The sequence below is a fragment of the Lissotriton helveticus genome, chromosome 5_1, assembly GCF_964261635.1.
Source record: "Lissotriton helveticus chromosome 5_1, aLisHel1.1, whole genome shotgun sequence".
In the NCBI taxonomy this organism is placed as follows: Eukaryota; Metazoa; Chordata; class Amphibia; order Caudata; family Salamandridae; genus Lissotriton; species Lissotriton helveticus.
Genome location: NC_136065.1, coordinates 868,602,042 through 868,616,440, shown reverse-complemented (window position 1 = coordinate 868,616,440; position 14,399 = coordinate 868,602,042). Strand labels below are relative to the sequence as shown.

The 14,399-nt window shown below is 43.4% G+C and overlaps 1 protein-coding gene across 2 annotated transcripts in view; it reads left to right on the top strand.

Annotated features, from left to right (window-relative positions):
• The window catches only part of GHITM (growth hormone inducible transmembrane protein), a 296,117-nt gene extending 282,957 nt beyond the window's left edge, over window positions 1-13,160 (top strand). For both annotated transcript variants that reach the window (XM_078643354.1, XM_078643353.1), the window contains exon 9: window positions 12,408-13,160. In XM_078643354.1, the coding sequence (XP_078499480.1) occupies window positions 12,408-12,492 (85 nt within the window). In that variant the 3' untranslated portion in view covers window positions 12,493-13,160. The remainder of the gene's footprint in view (window positions 1-12,407) is intronic.
• Window positions 13,161-14,399: the final 1,239 nt, after the last annotated feature.

Genomic DNA, 14,399 nt, shown 5'->3' with positions numbered 1-14,399 from the left:
CCCCTGCACCCCCCACAGCATAGAGTGTGTCTCTATTTCTGCTGTACATGGGCACCAACACCAACGGCACAGAAGAGGCCTGCACTGTGGCCCCTTCTGGAATTCATGGTTGCTGGCTCTTCACCAAGCAATGGTTTTGGTGAACTCTGCATGGCAATCCGTCCACGGTAGCCCCTCCAGGCATATGGGGTCACGCCCCCTCACTGCACACTGGCTCCGGCCTGATCAGAACTGCTTAACAGTTGACCATATTTGAGGTCTCAAGCTCCCCTTCTATTAGTCAGTTTCCAGACACCAAATGTTATTTAGGTTCTGAGTCTTTGAAGTTTGTTGAGGGTCTTTGGAGTTTGTTGAGGGTCGGCTTCATTATAAAGTGCTGAGTCCTCTGCCCTCGCTTCCTCTTGATAGCAGTCTGTCACAGCAGTAGGGACTCCAAAGCTAATAGCCCCTCAACACTGGCCATGAGAATGGCTAGAGTGCACACCGGAATGTCCACTCCAGTGATGTGTGTATCAAAAGGTAATTTTGAAATTTGAGCCTTGGGTTTGGAGAGGGGGGGGGGGGTGCAGGGCCCTGGGGTCTTTATTATGATATATTTGTAGAGGGGGCCCCATTTACTCAACTCCAGGTCCCCATCCTTTAGGGCAAAATATACATTCAATGGGAGGGGGGCATGCTGCCCCCGTACTCAAGCCTCTATTGCGCCCCCATCCCCTGGGGCCAAAATACTTCTAGAAGGGGGTGCCCCTCCCCGTGATATCTGCCACAAGATCCCATGCCCTGGGCGTCTATTATGTACAGTGTCCTGGAAACCCAACCCCGGGACGCTGGTTCCCTGCCCAGGAGAGTGTGGGTACACCCTGCCCACACACTCACATGCAGGGAACTCCACTTTGTTTTCACCCAGTAGGAGGAGTTGATAAATGCTGCTACCACCTGGGCAGGAGTTAAGTAAAGGTGCCGGCTCCCACAAGTACCCAATATGGCTCTGGCCGTCTGATGCCACAGGTCGTTGGTAGTGGGTTTTTTTTTTGGTGTCACAGGTGGGCACTACGTCACCCACCAGAGACCTCGATGGATGCGGTCCCAAGTGCTTACATACTTACAGCCCCCTTCCTTAATTTAAAAAAAGTCTGTAGGGATAGGGGCCCCTAATGGCTCTGGGAGGAGGCTGACTGCCCTACCTTATATAAATGTTTTTTTTTTTTTTAATTAAAGGCCCTAGGTTATGGCGTCCCCAAGGCTGTTAAGGCTCTGGGAGAGGACTAGGCACCCCCATCCCCTTCATTTATTAAAACAATTCCCTGCTTGGGGGGGTGGGGAGGTCCTGGAACCCCTAGTAGCTCAAGGAGGGGGACTGGGCACCCCTCCCTTTATTAAAAAAAAATGTGGTTCCCGAAGAATTGGGTCCATTGAGCCTGCAAAGGCTTAAGGAGGGGGACCGCATGCTCCCCTCCCCTTACTTTTTAAAAAGTAAGATATGGGTATCCTGGATGGGCACTGGGACATCAAATATACATCTTTGAAAAACAAGAAATGGGATAATAATTGAGTGGAAAGAGCAGTTCATTTGCTGTTCACTGCTTCTAAGAAGGGGTGCCCCATAATGCCCTAGAACATTATAAAAACACATGTATGTTTATGGTGCCCATAGAAGCGACAGGGGCACCACCCAGCATGTTTTTTAATGTTGTGGGTGGCTGCAGGAAGTGATGCTGCCACCCAGCAATATTCGAGAAGAAAAAAAAAAGTATGTCTCATGACACCAGGAGAACTTACCATATTTTTTAAAAGCACTCCTAGCTGGAACTCTATGCTCTTCAGCTGGAGCAAAAGGCCCTTGTGTGGTTGTTTATATTACCGCATCTTCAGTGCTGAAGAATGTTAAAAGAAATAATCAGACATGTTAGTTTTTTTTAAATGTCAGTGTTTCTTTAAAAAATAATTTGTCCACAAAATGTAATAATAAAAACTGTTAAGAGAGACTCAGAGAAATGTTTTTTATTAAAACTTTATTAAACATTTCTATAATAATCACTATTATTAAACATTGCGTTGTGTGAGTTACTGAAATATACTTAAGTTAAAAAATATTGGGGTTTTTTAGAGAAAGATGATAATAGGCTCACTTTTTTATATTTTGGTTTTGGGACACTTTAGCAATGTAAGTAAGTTTGAGTGCAGCCAAGACCAACGAGACCAACCACATGCAGCGCATGCCAAAGGCTGTGCAAATCGGTGGGGTTGGCTGTCTGCGAGGTGTAGGCCAATCACTGATCTCCCCTGCCACACTCCCACGTGGACAGCCAAAGGCCATGAACGACGGGGGTTGGTTTTATGTATAGTCATAAATATTACTTTGTTTAAAAAAAAAAGTAGGAATTCACTGGAAAAAAAACAAAAGTTAAGTTAGGTGAAGGTTTCAGTGGCAACATAACCTTTTAAAATCGAAGAAATCACTGATTCGCCGGTTATAATTAACTCTCTCCCTCACCTTGCACTACTAATTATCCCACATATTACATCACTCATGACATGCTCTATGACATAATTGATAACATCGCTGCATCATTTACATTGACTTCATGGCATGGCAGAAGCTCAAGTTATAGTTACCTTACGGTAGGAGAATTAGTTAATAGAGATAACTATAACTGGTGAATTTCACTGTTTTTTTTTTCAAGCTTAAAACTTTATGCTGGCATTGAAGTATTCCCCTAACTATAATTTTAACCTTTGACTTTTTCATTGGAAAAAATATATATGTGTTAGTGTGTGTGTGTGTGTGTGTGTATATGTATTTATAGAAAAAAATTAAATGTTTAAAGTAACGTTATAGTTAGGTGCATTTGATAGTGACATAAATGTTTTGAACTAAAAAAACAGAAAGTCACTAGTTATAGTTAGCAGCATTAACTATAGCTTGCACCCCTGCCATGCCCTGCTTATGACCTCATATATGACGTCACTCACGACATGTTCTATAACATAATTTATGACATTACTGATGCTGTGCACCCCCCCTCCCTGAGCCAATATTGCCCCTCCCCTGGGATCAAACATTATATTTCATAGCAGGGGGCACTCTGCCCCATCGCTGGACCTATTTCGGCCCCAAGGTTCCCATCCACCAGGACCTGCTGACATATTTATGGGGAGGTGGGCACGCAGCTCACCCTCCCCGGGCTGATTTCATTTCTGGGGACCCCATCTCCTGGGGCCTGACACCCTTAAAGGTGGGTGCCGTAGTACCCCTTCAGGGCACCCACCATAATCTCATTGGAGGCCACTGGGGAGCCGCAAGGCCCCTGTGAACCCAGCTGGCTCCCCCATCCAGTGGGTGCCGGCATTGCTCAACCGCTAGGGAGCAGCCTCTCATGCTGCTCCCTCCAGGCAGGAGTAATATTTAGAACGGAAACCGATTTTTTTTGTTCTAGCTCCCGCCCTTTTAGAGCAGACTTGGTGTTTGTGTTTGCTTACGGGAGATTTAAAAATCCTCTCACCAAGTGAGAGCAAACACATGTAATTGCGGGCAGGGAAACTGCTATGTACCTGGGATGGGCTTGTGGCCTCCCTCCCTAAAGTAATTGGCCCTGGAGGTAGTTTCCCCAGTATCTTTTGAGCCTCTCCATTTTGTGAAGTTTCGTCCGAGAGGTGGGCTCCCAGGGCCTTTGGAGGCAATCCTTGTATAAGATAATCTCAGGGCCGTTTCTGCCATTAGGCAAGACTAGGCGGCCGCCTAGGGCGGCAAAAGGGCTAGGGCGGGAAAGGGGGGGAATTATTTTTTAATTTGAAGGCAGTGAGTGCAAAGCAAACGCACCTGCTTACACATGCTGCGCAGCGCACCCTAGCATAGTGGTGTGTGGAGCGGCCGGCGGTACGAGTGTATACACACCTTCTCACTCCGCTCTCTGTTAGTCGCAACTTCCTCCCAATGTTCTCACAGAATCTGCTGCTCACGCTTCTCTCACTGCTCCCCACACTCACACACTCACAGCCCTTGCCCCCCCTCCACCTCAAGCGTCTGCATCCGCTATTCCACTGTGTATGTATGTGTATGTAGTGTATATTGTAAAGCGCACAGCTACCCCAACGGGGCGTCCCGGCACTGTATAACGCTGTGGAACCCTTCCTGGCTCTCCCTGTGAGATGCCCCTCTTGGGCACCCCCAAGGTGAAGCCAGGCATCTCAGTGTTGTAGGGGCCGTTGTGGAGATTAAGCAAGCTATTGCCCAGAGTTGCAGCGTGGGACCCATGATTAGAGTAGGCGTTAAGGCGAGAATTATCGAGTCCGCCTGCCACGTCGGGACTTGAACCCTGGTCCCCGGACATTGAGCCCAAGACCCTGCCGCGTCGGGACTTGAACCCTGGTCCTGGGCCCGATCTCTGCTTCAGAGTCTGCCGCTCTAACCAGTGAGCCACACTTCTCTGGGGGGCTGCTTGGCCCTTTCACCTTCCTAATACAGTCCTCTGGTTGGGCTCCGCGGAGCATTAACCAATTAATGGGGCCCGGCTGCCATATTTTTTATACATTTTTCAGTCACACAAGAGTCTGGCAGGATTGCAGCATTTTTTGTCATTTTATTTTTTTCAGTTTTGCCCCAGGGGGCCCTTTTGGGGTTCACCCCCATCCCCCTCCCCCCTCAATGGGGTCTAGGGCATCAGGGTATACCTACCCTGTCCCCATATATTATTTGTTTTTAACTTCAGGACAGGGGACTAAGTTCTTAAGTCCTGTAATGGCTGCGAGCAACATTTTTGTCATGTTGCTGGCAGCCAATTGGAGCGCTTGCATGAGTCTGACACCCGCAGGAGCGAGATGGCCCGAGGGAAATAACGTTCCCTGAGCCAATCAGAACACTGTATTTATAAATTGGCTCTCCCATGAGAGTCTCAGACTCTGGCAGAGCCAACTGCCAAAATAGGCAATTATTTTTTTACCCTAAATTTCCCAAAAACGACTTAACGGATTTACACCAAATCACAAAAATCACAATACGCAGAGCAAGATCTTTCAGCCAAATTTAATGTAATTCAGTTTTTGCTGTAGCCCATCTTGAAGTCTGTGGAAAATGCATAGGAATTTAGCGTTTTGGGATCCCTCTTTTTTCTCGGCCTTCGCTTGGTTTATGTATGGTATTTAAAAAATACTTAAAAGAAACTAGAAATTCACTGGAAAAAAAACAAATGTTAAAGTAATGCTATAGTTAGGTGAAATGTTCAGGAACAACCTAACGTTTTAAACTCTAAAAACCACTGAAATTCACCAGATATAGTTACCTTAAGTAACTAACTTGCGCCCTAAGGTAACTATTACATGCACACTCACCATGCACTAATTACCCCACATAATGCTTCACTCATGACATCTTCTTTGACATCATTGATAATATCACTGCATCATTTGTGGTGAAGTTATTGATGAGAAAACTGCATGGCGAGTTATAGTTACCTTAGGACGCAAGTTATAGTTACTTGAGATAACTGACTGGTGAATTTCAGTGGTTTTTAGAGTTTATCATTTGTGTTTATTCTGCGAATTTCCATATATTTCAATCATGAAAGGGTGACTCAAGGTTGTCATTGTGAGGTATATATGTACATAATGGCTGCCAAGATATTAAACTTTCCTGGCTCATGCTTTTTTTATTTTTTTTATTAAGGTGGTGGGTGGTGGGAGGGAGTTTGCCAGTGCCCAAATGAGGCTTTCTGTTTGTCTCATTAATAAATGGGTGGCTTCACAACTGACGTCATAAAACATGGATGGGCCTCGTGGCTACAGGAGAAAATGCAAAAGGCAGCTATTACTGCTGCTTGCGCTACCTTTACCATGCCAACCTGCCCATGCTATTTTTTTCTGTGCGTGAGAAGCTGAGGTAAGCAGAATAATACGAATCGGAGGATATAGTTTGGAAGTGGGTGAACTAGAATTGTTCCTAGTGCCTCCCCTTCCTATCCTCTCTATCTGATTAAATTTCAGATAGGTTCATGTTTCAAACGATCAACGATTTCAAATTGTGGAAACGAGCGAGCTGTGTTTTCGTTCCTCAGCAAAAACTCAAGCGTTATTGGGATGTTTGTAGCGTAAGAAATTATCAAAGTGGGGTCTGACTTCTTTGAAGCTCTGACAAGCTAGTGAATTAATTGATTTGGAGAAAGCCATAATTGAGACTCATCCGATTTGTGGCTTTCGCTATTTAGCAATGTCTTCTCCTGAGCTATGAGGGTGAAACATGTGTTCTATCCTCCTATATTTCTGTTCTCTATGCAAAATGCGAAGTCCTAAAGAAAAAAAGCCAAAGTTTGGTATTTCCTAATGTAAAGTTTGGTTAGCTTAAGAAAAATTAAATCAAAGCTGTTATAAACAAAGGTAAAACCCCAAGCAGTTTCATATATGTACACCTTGCCTCAAGAGGTTTGTTGATCAAGAGAGTAGTGATAGAAAAACACTTCCATAGGAATACTTGTTACTTGGAGTGTGACACTATAAAAGTATGGCATTGCTTACTTTGAATGACAGTCCTCTAAATACTCAAGTAAGCTGCATTGCCGTAGGAGTAGTCCTGTTTTAGTATAACCTAGAGGAAACATGTGTCACTTGTAAATGGTTTACAACATTATGATCATTTCACTATTAAGGGGGATCCATTTGTCAGAAAAAGTTACTTGTCCTAAACCTTTATCTTTAATTGTCTGAACTGGTCATTGTTCATGTTCACCCAAAGATAATTTTTCTAGTTTGTGGCAGGGTGGGCTGCGGATGGTAGCACTCCCTTCATTCAGCCTCAAAGCAACAGTTCTGTTGATGGCAGAGGGCATGTAGTGAAGATTAGTAGAGAATAGTTTCCTGCTTATTTTGAGCCGCTATTGTCTCATATAATCCAGGAAGTACCAACTTTTGGGTATAACCACGGTCTCCTTCACCTTCATTACATCAGTTAATAAAGAAATTATGCTGGTGCTTGATGGGTAGTGGACAGAAAAGTGTTTTGGAGATTGTCATGCCACTTCTACAGGGGCTAGGGAGCTCTAGGCCAACTAGTCAGTTCTTGTGGCAGGTCAATTCTTAGGTGTCTGTGTTGACTCTTGGGCAATGAGGCAATCCTTGCAACTAGCTTTGCAGCTTTCTTTGGGAACAGAGCTACTACTGCAAGCAAACAATTTCTTTTTAAGCTCCGATATGCAAGGGCTAGTGAGATCGAAGAGCCTTCCTTTTGGAGGGTTGCATGGGATAGAAAGACTAACTTAGGCAGCACGGTATCGAGCACAGTAAATATGTCCATGCAGTGCAATTCTTTCAAGTAAAGATTTACGACTTTTAAGGTTGTTATTTACATTTAGCAAATTTGCTCCGTAACTCCAATATCTTTTTATGCTCACATAACTTTTATCTCTGTAAATATGGTATAGATTTTCTGTTCCCAGCCCAAATAAATGGAGAGCAGTGACTGAGCACAATAACTCAGATTATATTTAAAACTGAATTTAGCGTAGGATAGCCAAGCACATTGCTTACTCGGAGGGCCCAGAGTTTCCATATCTTACTCTTCGGTAGTCTCTTGCATGTCCTCAGGATTTATAAATGAGTTATGGGTCTCTGAGATGAGCTACTGGATCCGGTAGAGGTGAGGATCCACAACTTGTGCTGCTTCATCAAGTAGCAGTCAACACAAGAGCTTGCTGATAGAGACTGCCTTCAGGTGGTGAGAGTTCTCAGCCACTTATGCAGCTTGGGTTCCAGGTACCAGTAATTCACAGTGTGATCATTTGCAGAAGCCATGTATTCCTCAGTGGGAACAAGTTGGGTGTTTATGAAGACTCAACATCTGTTCATATTGCGGACATCTCATTTGCTATCTATAATGCATCATGCTTGTTCTATTAATACTGTTTCTTATTTCATATTTCTATGCCCTTGAATTTCCCACTTTGTAATTTCTTTTATTCCTCCCCGTTTTCTTCCCTTTATTTTCTATCTCTTTATGCTGTACTGTACATACTGATTAGTGTGTTCATTCACTTTCTCAACCTGCTCTCTGATTTTTTACCGTTTAAACATGGCGCTTGAATACATGTGCACCTTTTCACCTTCGGTGACTTAGTCCGTTTTTTATGTTGATACACCCGGCTTTGCCTTTATTTTGGTTTGTTTCCGTCCCCGCGGTTGATCCTTTCCTGTGGAACTCCGCGGGGTCCACACATAAGCACACAAACGTAAGTACCCTCCTTGGGACTCAATTACTGGTTGCACCGCTCTTTCACCGTATGAGTTAATCTTTAACCGTTTTTCACCGTTTACCGCTTTGACTTATATTTAGAACACACGGGTGAATCATCCTATACTTTTCTCACTCTTCGGGTACTTCTCGGGTTTTTGTTGCTGGTTACCAATATAAATACTGTGCACGACGCATGTTGATTTTGGTGGATTTTTTTCTATTTAAGGCACTATTTTTGCACTCAGGACGACTATTACTTGTTCACGCAGTTTTGCATGTTTATTTTATGTTTTAGTGAATGATACGGTAGCATTTTGAATTTTTGTACCTTGGACGTGACATTACATTATAGCTTGGTTTTGTTGCTTTTTTTGTAGAGTAATCCCCTGACGAAGGGCTCCGCCCGAAATGCATCGGGATGTGTGTTAAAATATGTATCATCATTTGAACCTGATGTGGAATAACATCATCTTTACATGTCGACAAATTAAGACATTTTCTTGTTTAAATAAACTTTGAAAGTTGGATAACTATAATTGGATTACCATTGGATGATTACCATGTGATTATGGAATAAGACCTTTGGTCCATCTGGGTTGTGCTCGGAGGTGTTCTCTCCCTAGGCGGGGGAGCTGCATTTCGTTTATCACTTTCCACTGCCTGGCCAGACAGTGTTCCCCCAGTAGCACACCACAAATCTTCAAAACCCTTCACCTTTTTTGATTAACTTTGCTGTGCGAGCTCCTCTCCACTTGTGACATCTCATTGTGGTCAATATTTTAACAGTTGCTGTTCAGGCCAGAGGTGCAGGGGCTCACTACAGAAATGTATGGCCAGTTGCAGATCCGCATGCCAGCCTTTCACCTGGAGAAATGCTTTTGAGGAGCTTTCAAACTTGTGGTAAAAAAAACTAACTCCTATGACTGGCCTCCACACAGGGTGACATTCATGGGCTCACATGTTGGCCTCATGCTTGACATGTTACTTTGTCCATAGGTTGCTTAGATCTTCTCGTTGGTTAGTTGAGCATCACCTCTGATCTCGGTTGGGCAACAGCTCTAAGTACTTCATGTTAGAACAGGCACAATGTTTTTTTTAAATTTGGTGGTGGTCACAGTCTTTGTTCTAGTGTTGTTCTCTGGCCAGTTCACAACTGACCTGGTAAAGGGTTCAGTTTCAGCCCATTGGAACAAAAGTTTATCCTAATAAGGAGGATTCAAAACAAATGGTTGGCTTTAGCTTTTCAAACTATTCCACAGGAAGGGGGTAAATATGAATAGCAGAGGGGGACATAAAGGGAGAGCGGAGTCAGTTTAATTTTGGTTAGTACAAGCCCTGTGTATCACACTACAAATTTAGAGGCTTTCTGAAACCAGAATGGGGGTGGGGTTTCACAACATGGGTGTTCTTACTTGCATGTACTCCTATACACTTATGTATAATGCCCACAGTCTGGAGAAACAGTTGGCAAGTAATGATGATCTCGGCAACTACCAGCCCATCACTTTCCTCCCATTCTTAACCACACTCATTGAAAAAGCTGTCTGCTCCAAGATCACATCAATACTAGCCATCTCCTGCATGATTATCATTCTGGTGTCCAATCACACTGCAGCATAAAGATCACGGCCTTACATATAAAAAAATGCCCTCTTAACCGCAGATTAAGTTTCCCGCTGCATACACATATTACTCGATCTCTGCTGATTTTTACCCGGTCGACCATGCCACCCTCGTATGCATCCCAGGGTCCCAAATGGCATTCCTCAGCAATGTCCTTCACTAACTTGCCTCCTTTTCTTTCCAACTGATACCAATTTGTTCACTTAGGCACCGCCAGGTCTCAAAAGATTCCTATTACCTGCAGATTTCCCAAGGATTCCATACTGTGTCCTGTCATCTTCAGCCTCTAAATGGAACTACTTGGTGCTGCTCTCTGACTGGAGCATCAAGAGTCACCCAGAAGCAGATAAAACACAACTCTGCTTGAAAGTCTCCTCTGCTCCAGACATCCAACGCCTTAAACACTGCTTACATTTCATCAAGACCTGGCTGTCCAGCGCCTATCTGAAGTTCAACCTACCAAAACAGAGTTCCTGGTATTTGCCAAGAACAAGAAACAGTCCCAACCTGGCTCAATGATCTGAACCTTAATGGCTTCAAACCCCAGCTTTCATCAAATGTCAAACAACTTGCATTCACCCATGACACCAGCCTCACCCACGATGAACACATTTGCCCAAAAAAGATGGCCTGGTACCAGCTCTCTATTCTGAAGAAAGTGAAACTATTTGTTCCAGAAAGTGACTTCAGAGCTGCATGATTAAACCCCCGTGTTCTTGCATATAGATGCTGGTAATGCCCTGCTCCAGGACCTCTCAGGATGCTCTCTTGCACTCATTATGAGCATCGTAAATGCTGCAGCAAGTCTCATCCAGGGCCACAATAATTCACATAATCTCCATCCTGATTGACCTCCATTTTCTTCCCCTTGATAGCTTTCACCATCTTCTAAACCAACGGTATAATTTACAAATCCATCAGGACCATCATCCCTGCTTAACTTGCAGGTAACATAACATAGCATAATGTGTATTTGTAAAGTGCACGTTCACCCAGAAGGATATCTTGCCGCTGAATAACAGATGTTTATTGTTACCCAACTCAATGGCACTCATTTTATAGACCTCAGAAGGATGAAGGGCTGAGTGGACCCGCCGGTATTCAAACCTGTGACCAAGAGGTCCAACACAGGCCTCTGCAGTGGACGTTTTGGTCCGTTAAGCCTCCAGACCCGATATCACCATCTCTGCTGGTTCTCTGCATACACACAGCCAGGAGTGGGGTCAAAGAAGTGTGAAAAAAAGAAGGCAGGGGCTCTTTTCCTTCTATTTGCTCAGGATCAAAAGTGACGTCACAGTATCCATTAGGACAGCCTTAAAACTGCTCCAATTTAGGACAGAATTGAAAACTCACCTCTTTGAAGAACACTACATCACAGTGCATTAGCCGCCCCCAAATCTACCACCTTTCATATCACATATTGGTTTTCTGCTCTTTGTTTGTCCTTGTGCAGCTTGCATCTGATTTTTGGCTAGGTTCATGCTATGTGTATATACCATGTATACAAACACACATTACTGACCTACTACTATGAATGCCTGTAGCATTTGTACTACTGGGGTTCAGGGACATTTTTTTACCGATTACTATAGTCGGCAGCCTCCAGCCTTTAGTAATCATGTGGATGGATGGTAGTAATCCTCGTTAAAAAGAGTATGCTTTTGGTTGGAACCAAGAAGTCTAGCTCTTCGCTGATGAGCAACATGCCATAATCATGTAGAGCGCTGGTTAAGGGATTTAGGACACAGATCTCCTGTACTGGAGTTTTCTTTTTTTTGTTTCCCCTTTATGTGCCTACTCAGTCTCCCTTGACCTGACTTCCCTAGTCTGGATATCGTGGAGCAAACAATGTTGACTATATAGCTAAAGCCTCCCACGTCAATTGGTATCTGCTGGAAGTGTAGCCTGGACAGAGTGTGGGGGATTAAGCAGGCTAAAAGTTTGCCATCTGGACAGAACCTAAAAGGGAAATCTTGTGGTCGGGTTGGATTCTGGGTCGAGAAATAGTTAAAGGGGGCAGGGGGGGAATGGTTTGGGCTGGGCCGACGTGACACCTAGGGATAGGATCGAGAGCTGCTGAGCAGTGCCACTGTTGTCCTCAACATACCCTTATTTGTATTTTTTTTATGGTCTGTGTACATAGCGGTCCAGTGTGTTTTTAAAATTTTTTTTAAATACATTCATTTCAGATCCCTCTTCGATCCCAATGTGGATTGTGTTCCATATCATAATGCAGAAGTTAACCTCTTAGTTAACTTTTAGAATACTTTAAGTAGAACGATAAACTGAATTCCTTTTCTGGAAGCGTACACAAATATTATAGCCTTAAAGTTCAACTGAGATTTTTTAAAAATCAAGAAAAAGCGTTTTATGAAGTTGTCTTCTCACAATTATGTTTTGGCTTTTCTGTTATTCCCAAGGGCAGACAGGACATTGTTACTTGTTTGCAGTGAAGTAATTACACTTAATCTTCTCATGTATAAGAATTAGAAAATCTATCGGATATTTAAAAAAAAAAAGTTCCAATTTCTTTGATTTGCTCACCACAATTTTCTCTTGATTTTAGGTGCTTGGGTATTTACATGGACACAATGAACATCTTTATTCGCATTGCTATGATCCTTTCTGGCAGTGGCGGCAGGAAAAAGTGAAGACCCGTGTAATTCAACCAGCTCTCGTAACTCGGAACAGTTGTTCGCTCTTGCATTTGCCAGAGTTGTGGAGATTGCAAGCAAATATCATCTTGTAGTGCCACTTTATTTTAAAGGTGTTTTGCTTTACTGAGAAGATTTGGTCTCTTCTTTCTGATAATAAATCTTCAAGATCAGTTGCAAATACGAGATGAAAATAAGTTAAAAAAATATATATATCACTGTTGCAATAATGGTACATTTAATAGGAGTTAAGATTAAATAATTATGCGAAAACGTTATTTTAAACCAGTCTTTGCGCTTTTTCCTTTCAAAACATGCATAAATGTCTTTACTGTGTTTGGTACGTTTACATCATATCACCTTGTGTAGGTGTACAGAGCATGTCTAATCTGTGGCCTGTCCAGGACTAAATAGCTCTTTTACACCGTGGGTCACCAGTGTGAACACATCTCTTTTTACGAATCGCCAAACGTAAATTATTTGTCTGTGGTGGCTTTTATATTTCTTTACTCTGATTGTTGCTGTAACATATTTTCTCCCTTGAGAAAGCCCACGGTCTGCTAGTCGCAGTGGGCAAATCATGTTTTGGCTGCCCTGTGTGTAAAGAGTGTTCATGAAACCAACAATCAAGTCTCTGTGAAGGACAATAAAAGTTCGATCATAAACAAGATGTCCGTGTGAAAGAAAAGAAATACCGTTGTTTATAATTTTGCGATTTACAATGAATAATCCAGTTATTGGCATTCTTTAATCTATTTATTATTAGCAGTTACCTACACTGGATCGAAGATCACAGTTGTGGATCTTAAAATGCATAAATTCGTATTTTGTAAAGTGCGAACTACTCTCCCTTACGGGTCTCAAGGCGATGGGGGCCGTTGTGGAAATTAAGAGAGCTATTGCCCAGAGTCACATGGTGCTGTGTTGAGCTGCCACCGGAGTCGGCTGCCCTGGCCGCTGCACCACATAAGACATCAGGAATGTATGGATCTGATAATAATGAAGGTATTCAAATGTAGAAGTTTATTTATCAGGCGCTGTGCTGCTTCTACTGAGCTATTTTCTGAGGTGTCCCTTAATGCATGTAACCCAGCTCTCTTTTTCTGATACATATCCGAAATATTTGAAGCCGGTTCCGCCAAGGTGGTGTATCTCTGTGAGTGCTTTAACAATAAGCGGTCATGTGTGTGTATGCAAGTGGTCTTGAAGAACAATTTCTCATGAATGTGTTCAAGTTCTGTGAAGGTATATGCCTAGATTGGCAAGTTGTATAGGTGTGGTAGCTTTTTGTTATTGTCCAGTCCTATATCTGCCTGCTAGAAACAGGATAACATGAGGTGAATCTTGGATCAGGCTGGGGAAGTGTTTGACAGTAGACCTGTTGCTGTGATTTGGTCTTTGGCATTGTAGTGGATGCAGTGAAAAAGGAAGTTGTGCTGTAGTGTTAGATGTATGAATGGGATATATGCAGTGTATATGTTTCTGTAGTTCCTGATATTTGAATTTAAAAACATTTGTATAGCGCACATATACCACGCGGTTTCTTGGCGCTTTTGGATTGCGAGAGGCAGCAGGAGCAAGAAGGATCTAAAGAACGTGAGCTCGAGAAAAGAGCAGGGTTTTGAGGCCTTTACGGAACTCAGTGTAAAGGGATGTCATGCGAAGCTCCGCGGGAAGGGAGTTCCAAAACATAGGGGCAAGGACTGCAAATTTGGTTCCACCCGCCTTTTTCTTCCTAAACCGGTGAGTGGTGAGGAGTGCTTGATGGGTAGAGCGGAGCTCTCTGCCCGGTACGTAGGGTTTAACAGCGGAGCAAATAAACTCCGGGGCAGTGCCCATTTTAGCCTGGAAGGTAAGACAACCAAGCTTAAATAAGGCTCGCTCTCTCACTGGCAGCCAGTGCA